The sequence below is a fragment of the Anser anser genome (genome assembly GCF_964211835.1).
Source record: "Anser anser genome assembly, chromosome: 3".
Taxonomy (NCBI): domain Eukaryota; kingdom Metazoa; phylum Chordata; class Aves; order Anseriformes; family Anatidae; genus Anser; species Anser anser.
Window position 1 is genome coordinate 109,138,192 of NC_139722.1, and position 15,843 is coordinate 109,154,034.

Consider the following 15,843-nt stretch of genomic DNA (forward strand, 5'->3'; position numbering starts at 1 on the left):
ATGTGATGGGAGGCATGTGAGTGCCAGCGCCCCGCCGGGAGCTATAAATGGCATGTGTGCTCACTGGAGGAGCACGGCGCTGGGGGGGACGCGAGGGGGGTGTTTGTTTCTGCTCCAGGAGGCCGGCCCTGCGGAGGGGCAGGCGGCTGCGAGGGCTGGTGGCGAGTGCGTGTCCCCCCAGCGATGAGGCCCATGGGGCGCTCAGGAGGCAGGAATGGCGCTGGTGGAGGTGGGCTTGGACGGGGTGCGTGGAGGGAAGAGGGCTCCCCGAGGGCTGTGGTGGCTCTCTCCTGGCAGGGCCACGTGCCTCCGCTCATCCTTCCCGCGTGGGCTCTGCCTCCCGTGGAGGCCCTGCTTCCCTCCTGGGGGGGACCCTACCGCCCCGAGGCCGGCCCCGTACGTCTCCTTGACCGCCCGCGGAGGCCGTCCCGCCTGGAGGCTGCCAGGCCTCCACTCTGTCCTCTGGGGGACATGAAGGTAGCGGTGGCCTCCTACCACACACGGAGACCCACGGCGGGGGCAACGCGTGTCCTGCTCACGCGGCCTCCCCAGCCTCCCTGGGCCTCCACCGCTCCTCCTGACCCTGAGCGGAGGCTGGGAGGCTGGCGAGGCTCACACCCAGCCCCTACAGCGGAGGACGGGAGGCTGGGGCAGCTCATGCCCGGCCTCTACAGCTGCTGGGGGGGGGTCTGGGTATGCTCTTGGGGGGCAGGCGGAGGCCGGGAGGGACGCCAGGAGAGCAGGGAGGCTGTCCTGGAGGCTGCCCTCCGGTAGGGTTGAGGCTGGGGTGGGCAGCTTGATGGATACGAGGGCAGGGAAGGCGGAGGGAGGCCTGGAAGGGCCCTGGGGTGGGGGTGTGGGGGGGTGTCCTTGGGGGGTCCTTTCCCCACGGCCTCCCCGGGCCTCGCCGCCTCCCGTCCGTCCGCGCCGCCCCGTCCACGCCGCGCGGCGCGGCCCCTTTAAGCAGCGCCCCGCGCCTTCCCCACCCGGCGGGTGACGCCGGCGCGCTATGCAAATCGCCCCCCCCCTCCTCCTCCTCGCCCAATCGGCCGGCGGCTCCTCGCCCCCGCCGCCCAATGAGGCGGCGGCCGGCGGCGGGGCGCCCGCTCTCCCCATATAAGGAGCGGCGTGCCCATATAAGGCAAGGTTGCCGCGCTTTATATGGGGGCGGCGCGGCGGGGCGGGGGCGGCGGCGGAGGAGCGGGTGGCGGCGGCGGGGCCATGGCGGGGCCGGCCTGAGCCCAGCCCAGCCGGCCCGACCCGCGCTGGCCGCCGCCATGTTACCGAGCCAGGCCGCGGCCGGCAACGGGGCCGCCGCTGCCCTGGCCCGCGGCTCGGCGCTGGGCCGCTCGGCGGTGCCCCGCGGGGCGAACGGCGGCGGCGGCGGCACCGGGGGAGGAGCGGCGGGGCCGCCGGGCGGGCGGCTGGAGCGGGAGGCGCTGTACAGCGGCAGCGAGGGCGACTCGGAGTCGGCGGAGGACGAGGAGCTGGGCGGCGGGGAGCGGCGCGGCATCAAGCGGGGCCTGGCGGAGGCGGCGGCGGCGGCGGGGCCCGCGGTGGGCCCGGGAGCGGCGGCGGGCTCCGGGTACGGAGCGGGAGGAGGAGGCGGCGGCGGAGGAGGAGGAGGAGGAGGAGGGGGCGGCGGGGCCGTGAGCGGAGCCAAGCCCGGCAAGAAGACGCGGGGCCGGGTGAAGATCAAGATGGAGTTCATCGACAACAAGCTGCGGCGCTACACCACCTTCAGCAAGAGGAAGACCGGCATCATGAAGAAGGTGGAGGCCGGCGGGGCACCGGGAGCGGAGGCGGGGGGGGAGGCCGGAAACAACGGCGGCGGGTTCCCCCCGCCCCGGGGCCGGATGCGCCCGGCCTTGGGGAAGAAGCGGGGGGAGGGAGCCCCCGGTGCCCGCCAGCCGGAGGGAGATGGGCCGCCCCGGGTCGTGGCGGGGCGGCCTCCGGGGTGGGGTGGGGGGGTGGGGGGAGGCTTCGAGTGGCCTCGCTGCGGCCTCACGGGGTGCGGGGGTCTGCAGGGAGACCGGCCGGAGGCTGGCCTCGACCTCCCGGGGGGTCTCCTGCGAGCTTGGCTAGAGGCTGGCCTCTGCCCCCCTAGGGGTCTTCCGTGAACCTGGCCAGAGGCTGGCCTCCACCCTCTGGGGGTCTTATTTAAGACCAGCCAGAGGCTTGCCTCCACCTCCTGGGGGTCTTCTGTGAGCCCAGCTGGAGGCTGGCTTCTACCCCCTGGGGGTCTTTATGAGACCGGCCAGAGGCTGGCCTCAACCCCCTGGGGGTCTCCTGTGAACCGGCCCGGAGGCTGACCTCTATCCTCTGGGGGTCTTCTATGAGACCGGCCAGAGGCTGGCCTCGACCCCCCCAGGGGTCTTCTATGAAATGGGCTGGAGGCTGGCCTCAACCCGCTGGGGGTCTTTATGAGACCAGCCGGAGGTTGGCCTCTACCCCCTAGAGGTCTCCTGCAAGTCTGGCCAGAGGCTGGCCTCAGCCCCGCTAGGGGGGCCCCAAGTTGGGTGCAGAGGACGCAGGTCCTCCTGTTTTTTTTTTGTTTTTTTTTTTGGGGGGGGGGGGGGGGGGAGGGGGAGGCCGGCAGCGAGGTGGCCCTACATGCATGTGTGCCTGACTCCCTGTCCTCCCCCTTGCGCAGGCCTACGAGCTGTCCACGCTGACGGGCACCCAGGTGCTGCTGCTGGTGGCCAGCGAGACGGGCCATGTGTACACCTTCGCCACGCGGAAGCTGCAGCCCATGATCACCAGCGAGACGGGCAAGGCGCTGATCCAGACGTGCCTCAACTCCCCCGACTCGCCCCCGCGCTCTGACCCCACCACCGACCAGCGCATGAGTGCCACGGGCTTCGAGGAGACCGACCTCACCTACCAGGTGTCCGAGTCGGACAGCAGCGGGGAGACCAAGGTAACGGCCCTGCGCCCGCCTGGGAACACGTCCCCTCTTGCTGCCCCTCCAGCAGCCCTCGGGGCTGCCTCCTCCTCGGGCCCGGCAGAGGCAGGCAGGCTGGCGGCAGGTGTCCTGGCCCCGGCCACAAGGCTCCCCACCGGCCCGGCTCGCCCCCCGGGCAGCTCTCGGCGCTGTTATCTCTCCCCGGGCGTCTCCATGCGCTTGCACTCATTGATAAAAATTTGATTCTGCCTCCATGGCCTTATAAGGCCTGGTTTCCCTCGCCAGAGTCCCTGGCAGGGCCCCTCACATTCCTTATAAGCTGCAGCTGTCTCTTGCTTTGGTGCTGTTTTGGAAGGGGGCAGGGAGGACATGGGGAATGGAAACATTTGGCTGGACCGACCGCTTCTGCTCCCTGCCCGGCGGCCCTGCAGGCGCCGGCCCCTGCCTGCCTCTGCTGGTCGTGGCCCCCGGCCCGGGGTGTCGCAGAGGGCACGGCGTCAGGCGGGTCCTGCTCGCAGGTCGCTGCCCCAGCACAGGGAAAAAGGTCCGTGGGATGGGGTGTCCCCTGCGTCCCCAGCTCCTTGGGGCTCTGGGTGTGAAAAGCTGGCCCCGTGTCCGTGGCGCTTGGATGCGCAGGTGGCTGGGGAGGGATGGGACGTGGAGCTGGGGGCTTTGCTGTGACTCCTGGGTCCGTGCGGGGTCTTGCGGGGTGCTGTGAGTTCCTGCAGCTCTGCTGGTGGGATGCGTAGCGGGCTTGTTGCGCCAGCACCCTGCCCCACGAACAAAGCCCCGCACCAGCAGCCTTCTCGCTGTCTGGACGCCCCTAAACACAAAGCAGAGAGACCCCAGAGAGGGCGCTAGGGACCCCTGTGCTGTTGGTGAGCCCCCAGAAGCAGGGTGCAGACGTGCCCAGCGCGCTGCTGGGTGCCACGGGGATGCTCGGGGTCATGGTGCTGCCACGTGCCCGCTTGCTGCGCGCCCTCTTCCCCGCGGTGAGCGCTGCTGCTCCAGGCAGGAGGGGCCTTGCTGCTGAGCCCCGCAGATATCAGGGAGGGGGATCGATACCTGCAGGCGGAGACCCCGGTTACCCCAGGTTGGCGTGACTTCCCTGGGTGCCCCTGACCCCCCCCGTGAGCTCTGCCAGCGGGCGAGGGAGGCCACCGGCGCTCCCTCCCTCGTGCAGCCTCTGTTGGGAAGGACTCGGGGCTTCTCCTTGGGGGGGAGAAGGCAAACAAATCCCGCGGGCATCTCGTGCCGAGGCGCGCTGTGCGTGCACGGAGCAGTTCGGAGGGGCAGGAAGGGCTGTGCGTGCCACCTGACCCGTGCCTGGCACGGGGCTCGTCCACGCAACATCCATTGAGATTTCCGCTGGAAACGGCGCCGGGTGGCCCCAGAGGAAGCGCGCTCTCGCCGTGTGGTTGCTCTGTAGAGGTCTCCTGCCTGCTTTCTGGTGCAAGCCCCGCTCAGCGCCCTGCGAGCTCCGTCCCAGCGCTCTCAAGAGGTGGTGCTTTGCGTGGGCTGCCTCGTGGCCACAGCCAGCGTTTGGTGCAGGGCTTGGAGGAGCCCTGCGTCTTCTGCTGGGTGTCCCGGGTGCGACCTCTGTGCGGACAAGAGCTGCTGGTAGTGGGCTGCAGCAGCAGAGCGGGGAGCGATGCAGCCCACTGGTGTTCCTTCATGCTGCAGCCAGCAGCAGCTCTGCGAGGTTCCTCCGCTGCGACAAGCCCAGCGGGGACAGGGGGATGCTCTGCTCCTGGCACTGCAGCCACGGCCTCACAGCTGCTGGCCTCTGGCATCCGTTGGGGTGAGAGCAGAGGGGTGGCACTTACGGGGCGATCCGTTTCGGAGTGGGGGGGGAAAAGTGGGGCTTCCTGCCCCAGCTGGAGCGGGGAGCGGGTGCTGGAGACCAGCACGGCATCTCCTGCATGCTGCCAAGGCCAGCTGTCCTTTGGTGTCCCCGTAACGATGCTGGTGGTGGGTCTGGGCCGTGCTGGTCAGCAGCGCCCCATGCACTGGGTTGCCTCGAGAGAGAGGAGGTTCCTTGCACCCTGCTGTGGTCCAGGCTGGGCACCAGGCGGCCTGGGCAATGCCCTGTGTCTCACTCACTTGTGGCACGTGCATCAAGCGTGCCCAGCGGCGTGGGGCTGTGCAGACGCCTCTGTCTCACTGTGCTGCGTGTTGGCTCCTCAGGCATTGCTCTGCAAAGCGGAGCTCGGGGTGGGAATGGACATGCAGCTGGGCCAGCACGGGGAGGACCTGCAGGGCTGCCCCTGGGCTCGTCCATAGTCCCTTGGGTGACCTGTGCTGAGGGTGGCCCGGGGCTTGGCTGCTGCTGAAGGCTGGCCCCATGCACGCAGGCTGGGCTTTGCAGGGTGCTGGGGTGAGCTGAGGTGCCCAGGGGCTTGTGAGCGTCCCAGATGGGCAGGGAGAAGGCAGTGGGCGTCCCAGTCCCAAGGTCTGCCCCAGCTCCCTCAATTCCTCCAGCCCAAGAGCGATGTAGCAGAGATCGGAGGGACCTGCAGCAGGGCAGAGATGGGGTGTGCGTGGTCAGAGCATGCTGGCCTGGCTCCTTCGCTCTTCTCGTCGTCCTGAGGTTTGCCCTCGTGCTTTCAAAGCAGTCCCAGGGACCCCACTGTGCATCTCCTGGGATGCCTCTCCCAGTCCCCAGGGGGATGCGAAGGGCTGGGCTGCCTGCGGGCTGTATCCTGGGGCTGTGCACCCGTGGGGACGGGGGGACCCTGCTTTTCCAGCTGGAGACGGGACCCTTCCTTGCGTGGCCCAGTGGGCTGCGGGGAGCTCTGCCCCCTCGCCCACATGGGGAGGGTGCCCGCAGCTCCCACGGCCCCATGCGGCGCGGCAGGAGTTTGTGGTTGAGCTCATGGAAAGTGGCTGTGCCGGGCGCCGCGCCGTTATCACGTGCCTCTGCTAATTTGGACGTGGGGGGGGGGGGACGGGGGACCGCGGTGCCAAGGCGGAGGGGCTTTGCTCTCCTCCCTCCCCGGGCCCTGGGGCAGGGCTGAGTGCCCGGGATTGGCTCCCCCCTTGTCTAAAATGGGCTGCCTTCCCTTTTTTAGCTGTTCGTGGAGCTGTGAATTCCTGGCTGCTGGCAGCCTGACAAGCTGGGAACAAGGCGCAGCACGTGGGAGAGCTGGGCCCACCGTGCAGCGGGAGGGCTGGGAGCGTGGCCGCCTTAACCCTTCCCGGGCGTGCCGCCAGCTCCCAGGTGGCACGGCCCTCCGGCGGGGTCCCCGAGGGGGTCTGCGGGGAGGAGGCACGCCGGGCGAGGTGTGACCGCCCCGGGGCAGCGGGGACCCCCCTCGCGAGGTCGCCGGCAGATCCAAGATCCTGCTTCGCGGCTGCCGAGGCCGGGGCGCTGACCCGTCTCCACCTCTCCTTCCGCAGGACGCGCTGAAGCCGGTTTTCACCGTCACCAACCTGCCGGGGACGACGTCCACCATCCAGACGGCCCCCACCACCTCGACCTCCATGCAGGCCAGCAGCAGCCCCTCGTTCCCCATCACGAATTACCTGGCGCCAGTGTCTGCCAGCATCAGCCCCAGTGCCGTCACCAGTGCCAACGGGACCGTGCTGAAGACTACTGGAGCCAGTGCTGTGACGTCCGGGGGCCTCATGCAGATACCCACCGGCTTCACCCTCATGTCAGGTCAGTGGCGTTCAGGGCTGAGGACCGCGTCTGTCTGTCTGTCCATCCATCCGTCTCCGTGCTTGGAGCGTGTCGCCGCCCTCGCCGGAGGGCAGGAGACCTAGAGGCAGGTGGAGGCAGCGGCTGCTGCTGTAGGGTGACCCCAGCTGGGATGCTTTGCTCGAGAAGGGTCTCGTGGTGACCGTTCCCTTAGGGCGCTGCTAGCTGGCCCTGCTGCTGGGAAGGGTGGCAGGGAGCCGAGCGGGGGCCCCTGGGGCAGCACCGAGGAGCCCGGAGGGAGTGAAAAGAGCTGGTGGTGACGGAGCCTTTCTTTCTCCCTCCTTTTGGCAGGTGCTTCCCTTTCTCCGGGGACCCCTACCATTCCTCTCACTCAGTTACAGCCGCACTCCCTGGCTCTTCCCAGCCAGCAGGGCCAGGTGGTCACGGGTACGGCTGGACAGCTGCAGCAGGCACAGCAGACAGTCTTCCGCTTCCCTGCCAGAGCTGGAGGGCAGATCGTGTCGCTGACAGGTCAGCACTCGCTTCTCCTCCGCTTGCTTCAGGTTGGGGGGGATGGAGGCTCCTGCAGGGGGTCCAGGTCCTGCTTAGAGAGCTGACCCCAGCTGAGGTGGGCGCGCGGAGGAGGCTGAGCGCAGGGCGATCCCGGCTGCGGCTCCGGGGACGGAGGGGAGGACAGGGCAGAGTGCTCGGCACGGGCAGGTGGAGAGCAGGGGAGGCAGCAGGTTGTCTGCCCCCTGCCCCGGAGTTTGTCCTGGGGCCAGGAGATGGGGTCCCTGGTGCAGCTGTGCTGGGAGGAGTGATGGAAGGAGACCGTGGGGGCTCAGGTGCGCGGTGGATGTGGTTTTGAGTGCTGGTTCCAGCTCTGAGCAGCTGCCCCTGCTTTCGTGCCTGGGTCTGCAGTCGGTCACCGAACCGCAGCGCAGAGGTGATGAAAGAGTCAGCGTGGAGGAGGTGGAGGTGTTGCTGTGCTGTCTGGTAGGCATCATCCTCGGCAGGAACTCCTCATGTTCCTGGGTGTTGTGCTAGGGCTGGGCATGCCCCTGGCAGGGGGTTCAGAGCAGCCATCACCTGGGGATGAGAGAGTATTTCTTGTGTCCTGCCTGGCTGTGTCCAAGTCGGTAAGCCTGACGGCCTGCGTGCTTTCTTGGACTTCTTATGGGTCTCTTGGTCCCGTGCGAGGAGCCTGGGTTTCCCTTGTGTTCTGGAGGAGCTGAGAGGACGACGGAGGTGTGTCTCCGGTGTGGTGTGCGGGGAGATGCCCAGCCCAGGCCAGGTGGCCTGTGGTTCCTGCTCTGGCGTCCTTTGCTCTTTCCTCTGGAGATAAGACCTGAGCCTGAGGGGAGCTTTCTGTGCCGAGCTCTGTGTTGGCACAGCCTCGCTGAGGAGCTGTGCAGCGAGTGCACCGGGCCCCTGCGGCTCTGGGGTACACAGGTTGTGGTCCTGGTGGCTGTGGTTGTTCCTGCGCAGGGCACCGTGGTGTCCTTGAGGTTGCTGGAGCTGGGTGAGGTGGCCGTGCCCTGAGTGCCTGCTGGAGAATGGTGCTGGGCTCCAGAGGGTGAAGGCCTGAGCGTTTTGGGCTCTCGCTGTTCTGCTCGGTGCTGCGAGCCCGTCTTCGCGGGGCTGGCTGAGTGTGGGCAGTGCTGGGGCCCTCTCCTCCCAGCATCTTCTGCGCTGTGTCCTGGTGGAGCCAGGAATGGAAATGAGGGCCTCAGGCATCCCTGAACTGGGCCTGGACGCTGGACAAAAGCTGCTCTGGCATTTCCTTTCCTCTCCAGAGCCCTGCAGGCCAGCTAATGCCTCCTTGGCCCCTGTGCGCCAGGGAGGAGCCCTCCCCAACGCGGTGCTGAGCCACGCTGAGGAGCCCTGTGTGGCCAGAGGGGGACAAATGCTCGGGCTGAAGGGCTCCCTTCTCTCCCCAGGTGGTACCATGGCTCAGCAGGTCCCTGTCCAAGCAATCCAGGTGCACCAGGCACCGCAGCAAACGTCTCCCTCCAGTGACAGCAGCACTGACCTTACCCAGACCTCTTCCAGCGGAACAGGTAATTGGGACCTTAGGCTAACCACACTCTCTCTCCTTAACCACTGCTGATAGCAGCCCACACCAACAGAGCTGCTTCCTGCCCGGGATCACTCAGTTCAACTCTACCCCACGCTTTCTGACAGTTTCCCAGGCGGATTTTTCCCCTGTTGCCAGCCCCAGTGCCATGCTACCTCTGGGTAGGTGCTGCTGTGCACAGCGCACCTCAGAGGGGATTTCAGAGCCTCTCCACATACGTTACCTGCTCTTTCCTGTACCAAGGAGCTGAGAACAAGTTCCCAGGCTCTTCCCAGTTCTCAGGGGATTTCTTGCTGAGCCAGCATTGCGCCCTGCAGAAGGCATTGGCTCATTTGTATTTGTCACTTTTTTATGTATGTGCAGAGGACACCTTTGTTGTCCAAAAATGAGAAACAAACTGATTTTGGGTGCCTGGATGCAGGCTGAACCCGGTTCAACAGCTTGCTCAGCTTCACCACGACACCTGCATCACGGGTCGGATTCAGTCCTGGGATATTTGGCCCCCAGGCTTCTGCCCTCTCACCCTCCCTGACATAAGCTACCCAGTTCCCCGGGGTTTCTCCTGAAGAGCTTGAGGGGAACAGGATGGGGATTCCCACGAGCCCGGGCGGTGCAGAGCAGTCACTCACACTCACCTCTCTCGTGTCCCGGTGCCAGTGACCCTCCCAGCGACCATCATGACATCGTCTGTGCCAACCACGGTGGGCGGCCACATGATGTACCCCAGTCCGCACGCGGTGATGTACGCGCCCACCTCCGGCCTGGCGGATGGCGGGCTCGCAGTCCTCAACGCTTTCTCGCAGGCGCCCTCAGCAATGCAGGTGTCCCACAGCCAGGTCCAGGATCAGGGTAAGGCAGCTCTCTGCGTCGGTGCTACCCTCTCTTGCATGTGTTTTTGCTGTCTGTTTGTTCCCGAGGGTTCTCTTCTGGGCAGTCCTAGTGCCTGTAGAAAGCCCTGGCAAGGATGATGCTCAGTGTATTCTTTTTTTTGATCCGTATCTATTCCTCTGTGCACAGGATTCCTTGAACAATTTGCTAGGGGAAAGGGTGAGGGTTGCTGGTGTGGGGAGCGTGGAAGTGTTTTCCAACCTTAATAATCCTATAAATGGGGCAGACAACAGGGGGAGCTAGGAGACGGGAGAGGATGCCCAGGTGCAGGAGGGGACAAAGCAGTGCGAAGCCACGCATGCAGGCTTGGGTTGGGGGTTTGTGCCCAACGCCCAGCGTTTGGAAAACGGCGTCATTTGTGTCATTCCCTCTGTCTGTGGCAGGTGGTGTCCCCCAGGTGTTCCTGACAGCCCCATCAGGCACCGTTCAGATCCCAGTCTCGGCTGTCCAGCTTCACCAGGTAGGTGCAGAGTGGTGCTTGGGGCTGTGGCGGGGGGGATGTCCTCGCTTCTCCTGTGGGGCAGCGCTGCCCCCAGTGTCGGTCCTCTGGGGACCTGGGCGCTTGGGTAGGGCAGGTCCTTGGGTCTCAGAGAGCTGGGGAAGCTGTCGGTGCCACCCACCCGTGGGTAGAGGAGGTCTTCGCTCTCCTTGGGCAGGTGCCTAGAAGGGACGCCGCCACCCTGGCTGCTGGCACGCCTGGTCTGAGGGCATGCTGTCCCCCAGTGCTTGCTCCTCCCTTTTCTCTCTAGATGGCTGTCATCGGGCAGCAGAGCAGCAGTGGCAGCAGCCTGACGGAGCTGCAGGTGGTCAACTTGGACACCTCGCACAGCGCCAAGAGTGACTGAGAGGCCTCTGCTGCTGGCCTTGTGCCGTCCCTGGCTTGCCGTGCCGGTGCTGGGGCTGGCAGCCATTCGTTCTCGTACAGACTGCACCAGTTATTTATTGTTGCCTTTTCACGTTTCCTTCATCCACACATGCACACACACACGCACCCACCCACACACACACACACACAGGCATGCGCGTGGGGCTGCAGGACCCACCTGGGGAGGAGCTGTGCCGGGGCCACGCAGGGCTTGGGGGCGTCGGGGTGCTGCGATAGCTGTGCTTGTCTCTCGCCAGCCAAAGAAACTTGTCTCTCGAGGGGAGGGTGCGCTCCATGCTGTAAATAAATACTGGGGGGGGCCGATCCCAGCTGGAGGCCCTGGATCCTTCTAGGTGCTCCGGGTCGCCTTGGCTGTGGGTGTTTGCTCTGCGTGGGGCCCGGAGCTGCCCCCCGGGAGCCGGAGCGGAGCCGTGCCGGCCTCAGCAATGTGCCTTTGTGGGGGTGACGGGTCCTGGCCGCGGCAGCTCCCCGCCCCGGGCTCCGCAGGGGAGCGAGTGGCCAGCTTGGACGTGCATCTCTGGTTGGGCCGGGCACGTGGCCCCATCCTCCTTGTATGCACTACAGCAAGCCCTCTGCCCTCAGTGCCTCCTCATCGGGCTGCCCGGCGGCTCTGCAGCCTGCCCGGCTCTGCCCCCGGCAGCCGAAACGCTCGGCGGGTGCCCGGGAGCTCAACGATGCCCCGCAGAGCTCCCGGGGGGGCTCCGCGGCCAGCCCGGCCCCACGCTCCTGTCTCGGCCCTTGCACTGCTTGCGGACTCCATACGCCCGAGGGGGACGTGGCCGGATCTTTCCCACGTCCCTCTGCAGCTCCAGCCGCTGCTTTCTAAATTTCTGTGTCTGATGCAAGGCGGAGAAGCAACTCGAGTGTCAAAAGGGAAGAGCCCGCGGGGCGCTGAGCTGCTGGGCGGGCGGCAGGCTCTTCCCGGAGCACCAGGGTGACCTGCGGGGCCATCCGGGGCTGTGGAGGAGCCTCAGCAGGGCCGGGGAAAAAAGGGCTGGAGCATGCTTGGTCCTGCATGGGAGTTGCTGTGAATGGCTCTGCTACCTAGCCCTGTCCCTGGAGGGAGAGTGAACAAGTAAGAAGAAGCTGCTGAACCCTTAGGGGAAGGAGCAGCTACTGTAATTTTTTTTAAGTTAAAGACGAAGCCTTGGGGAAAAAAAAAAGAAAAAAAAAAAAGAAAAAAAAAAAGAAAATGACTTTATTTTTCTAAGTGTTAAACTCAGTATTTATGTAATTCTTTAAGGAATAAAAGTTTGGCTCCTGTACAGTTTTCATGGGGTTTGTACCAGGGGGATGGGAGAGGGGTGGGTGGGCATGGAGGCAGGAAGGGGGCCTTGCTTTTTGAGTTTGTATTGTAACCTTGGACATGTTCCCTCAGCATTAGCGTTTAAGCTGCGCTCTCTGCCCACCAGCACGTGCCAGGGACTGAGCTGACCCGAGCCAGACGATTGTTTCCTACTTCCCTGCACTGAGGACTCTGTACCCGTAACTTCGGGTTTAAGGGGCAGGAGGCAAGTGAAGCAGTGGCTGGCCTCTAGGAGGGGGCGCAGGGGCTTGCGGTGTGCCTGGCGGCCAGAGGTGGGCTGGGTTTTCTGGTGGCCGCTTCCACCTCTGGTCCTGGGCCGCTGGCTGTTCTGTGACCGCTGTCGGTGTGGAGCAGCAAAGGGACATCCCCGGTCCTCTCTGGGGGGTGAGTGACCAGCAGTGGCCGCTCTCCCTGCTCGTGGCGCAGGTGGCACCTCTTGAACTCCTAGCTGATGACCTGGGCTCTACTTTCCCTCCCTGCAGCCTCAGCTTGCGCTGCGCCTTAGTGCGCAGATGCGGACAGGTTCCTTCCACGTCCCCCTGTGCAGACAGCTCCCTGGGTAGCCAGCCCTGGTTCTGCCGTGCAGCCTGTGGCAGGCTCGTAGTGGCCCATCTGGTGACCGTGATGTTGCACGCTGCCTCCCCTTAGCATCCTCGCTCTGAGCCGCGTGTCCCCCGCAGCTCAGAGCGTGCGGGAGCGTTGCACCAGAAGCTCTACGAAAGCCGCTCGGTGCTGCTTCCGAAAGAGAAGGCCGAGTAGCTAGGAGTTCACCCAGGGAGACAAAGGTGGGCTTGGGGCTCGCGTTACCCTTGTCCCAAGCACATCGCCGGGGCCATGCTTCGCTCCGCTTTGCTTGTGCTGGCACTGTGGAGCAGGGCTGCGGGGCCGGGGTGGCAGGAGTGCCGTTGCGGGGCGTCTTGCTGCATCCCCTCCCTCGTTACCCAAAGGCAACTGCTGGTTAAACGCTAATGGTGTATTTTATTTAAGTGCAGACTTGTAAGAACACTTGTGTATCAGGGACGAAACGGCATTTATTGTGTGGTGACATTTTTAGTTCATTTTACTGGTTTGAGGGTTGCGTGTGTGCGCGTGTGTGTGTGTGCATGTGTGCGCGCGTGTGTGTGCATAAGTGTGTGTGGGATTTTTTTTTTCCCCTCCAGTTTCCAGGGTTGTGTTTCTGGAAGGATGTGGAAGTAATCACAGTACTATGTACAGAGCTTTCTTTTGTATTAAAAAAAAAAAAGAAATTACTCTTTCAATAAATGTTATCATTTTGTGCACAGATCTGGGGTCTTGGCCATGCTTTGCAGGAGGGGTCTTCTTAGGGAAAACTCATCGTCAATGAATGGGGATCAGAGGCAGCTTCCTGCACCAATATGTGTACCCCGGAGGGTGGGGGATGTCTGGGCGTGATGTGGCAGAGAAAAGGAAACCTTCTGATGTCTCTCTCCATCGCCATCACCTCTTGTGAAATGAGGCCTGCCCAGCTTCCACCCTGAGGGTCCCAGAGCCGGGGGGTGGGCCAGAGTGGGTGGACAGCAGGGCCGCGAGGGCTGACCCTTTGGGCTGCTTGGGAAGGGGGTGGTGAGCAGGGCACGGTGTGGGGGCAGAGAAGTACCTGCTGCTGAGGGGCTGTTCGATGAAGCACTCACCTGATACGGGATGCCACAGATGCGAGGTGCTGGCCAAGGCCTTGTTGCTGTGGGGGACGTCGTGCAGCCGGTCTTGCAGTCCTGGAGCACCCAGATGGTGGTGGTTGGGGTGTGCAGCTCCATCCCCAGGCCTTGGGGCTAGGAGAAAGAAGAAACTGCTTTTAAATGAAGTAGTTGAAAGGCTGCAAGCAGAATAGCATCTCCTGACAGTGGCAGGCTTCTGGTCCCGTTCTTGACCAAAAATGAGGTGGTTTCCCTGACCCTCTTCCAGATCCATTACTTTCAGACTCCTGGTGGCTTTGGGGATGGAGCTTAGTCATTACAAGGCCCAGCACCAAGGCTGTTAAATTCCCTGCAGCAAACAGCTGTGAGGAGATACAGCAATACTCAAAGCCCAAACTGGACCATCCTTGCCCCCAGGCAGGTGCCAGTAGGTCTCTAGGAGCTAGGTCAGGGCACACAAGTTATCGTTAAGTGGATAAAGGTGGGACAGAAAGCAAAGAGAGAAGGGCTTGTTGCAATCATCAGTGCTGTTGGGTCAACAGCATCCCAGCTGACAACACAACCGCCAGCCCCTATATAGCAGGTACCATTTTTTTAGAATAATATTAGGAAAGTTTAGCACCGTGGTAGAGGGACCGCCCTGTGACTGTACTAGTGCTCACAGTGCAGTTTGGAGAAAACAGATCCCAGCAGAGCAGGACAGAAGGTAATAACGAAGGTGGTTAGGAGCAAAACACACCTGAAATGGCTCTTTTGCTACCGAGAGGAGAGGTGCTTCACTTGTACAGGTCACACCGCAGCCAGCCCGTTGTTGAGCACTCCTACACAGACTCCTGGCTTGGCACTATAAAACCCACGTCAGCACAAGCAACCCCATGCTACTTGGCCACAGGGGACTGTGCACGGTGCGTGAAATTCCTAAGGCGAAGCAAGATACCACAGACATCATCTCCATTTGAAGGATGAAAGCCTAAGCATGGTATCGAGACCGTCAGAGCAAAGACATGAACAGTGCATAAAAAGGTTTCGGCCTCACAAATCAGACGCCTGTGCCCTGTCTGGCCACTGCCACTTGTCGCTGGTGACGGGTTTGGCCATGGGATGTCGCCAGCTGGGTGCCAGGTTGCGTTCCCCACAGCAGAGCGTTAGCACCACCTCATGCTTGCGACATTAAACGCGGCCCTGCTGCAGGTGCAGTACACGCATGAAATGACGGCTGCCGAGACTGGAGGAAAATAGCGACAGTCGTGCGCCTGCTGTCAGCTTTCCTGTCGTCGTGTGGCGGTTAGGAACTCAGTTTCCCCTTCATTAGCGCCAATATTCTGTGTTTCTCTCTACAGGAGACGAAGGGACTTGTAAAGGTAAAGCATGATCTAACTAAATACCAGTTTGATACCCTAAATTTTAACAACGCCTTGGGAGTTAATGGGGAACACAGAAAGATTTTGGGAGAACCCACGTGCTTCCGGAAAGAGAGGATAAACAGAGGTTACGTGTAATAATGGAGAAATCAAGAGGCAGGCAGGGAAAGGCAAATATTTACAGTTCTCCATTGGTGCCACAGCTTTAGGGGCTGGCCCCCACAGGCTGATGCAGCACCGCGCTGATTTCTCCAGCCCATTGCTAACTGCAGTTCTACGGCTGGTATTAATTGCTGGTTGTTGTGGTAAAACACGGAAATTGCCTCATCAGTTTCATTAGTACCAAGGGTAGAAATGGTTGGCCAGGTACCTGTATTTGCTCCAGGATCAAATAAGAAAGCAAACTCTCATCCATTTAGCCTTTAATTTTAATGGTTATTTATAATTAAGACAAATGTTAACAGAGGAGGTAGATAGAAACCTGTACCTACCGCATTCAGGCCTTTGGGAATCCTGGGTCCCAGAGACCAGGAGGAAAGGCCGGAGCAAAGATGTACTCTTGGTGGAAGAGGACAGGGTCAGGAAATACTGAAGTAAACTGGAAGTAACGAAAAACTGAACGTTTTTGACTGAAAGTTAAGGAAGTCCACGGGCCCTGAAGGGATGCACCGTCTTTGACCATTCGTGGTGACTGTGAGAAGTGCCTGAAGACCGTCACTCCTGTCTTCAAGGAGGACGACCCGGGGAACTACAGGCCGGTTGGACTACAGGCCCAGTGTAGGGCCACCAAGTGATGAAGGGGCTGGGGCACCTCTTCCATGAGGGGAGTCTGAGCGAGCTGGGGCTGTTCAGCCTGGAGAAGAGGGGGCACGGGGGGGGGATTCATTAGTCTGTATAAATCCCTGAAGGCAAGGTGCAAAGAGGACAGAGCCAGGCACTTTTCAGCAGCGCTCAGTGCCAGGACAAGAGGCAGTGGGCACAAGCTGGAACACGGGAGGTCCCATCTAAACACCAGGAGCACTTCTGCGCTGTGCGGGCGTTCGAGCCCCGGCACAGGCCTCCCCCGGCCCCACCACCGCAGCGGGGACGGGGCAGACCCCGGGACGAGCCCCACCGAGCCCCGGC

At 63.0% G+C, this 15,843-nt stretch overlaps 1 protein-coding gene and 1 long non-coding RNA gene across 4 annotated transcripts; one reads left to right on the plus strand and one right to left on the minus strand.

Annotated features, from left to right (window-relative positions):
• Positions 1-1,192: 1,192 nt before the first annotated feature.
• Positions 1,193-12,982, plus strand: SRF (serum response factor). Of its 3 annotated transcripts, none has more exons than XM_083828602.1 (8): positions 1,193-1,772; positions 2,654-2,920; positions 6,305-6,566; positions 6,897-7,076; positions 8,486-8,605; positions 9,280-9,471; positions 9,894-9,970; positions 11,775-12,982. In XM_083828602.1, the coding sequence occupies exons 1-8, from the start codon at positions 1,278-1,280 to the stop codon at positions 11,778-11,780; spliced, it is 1,599 nt and encodes a 532-aa protein (XP_083684728.1). In that variant the 5' UTR covers positions 1,193-1,277; the 3' UTR covers positions 11,781-12,982. The 3 variants fall into 3 exon arrangements, with proteins under 3 accessions (XP_083684728.1, XP_083684727.1, XP_083684729.1); XM_083828601.1 differs by having other exon boundaries at positions 1,195-1,772; positions 10,260-12,982; XM_083828603.1 differs by lacking the exon at positions 6,897-7,076 and having other exon boundaries at positions 1,200-1,772; positions 10,260-12,982.
• Positions 11,183-15,783, minus strand: LOC310896403. Its single transcript, XR_014581454.1, has 2 exons — positions 14,097-15,783; positions 11,183-13,492 (listed from the first exon to the last, which is right to left on the minus strand). It is a non-coding gene; the product is annotated as an uncharacterized lncRNA (long non-coding RNA).
• Positions 15,784-15,843: the final 60 nt, after the last annotated feature.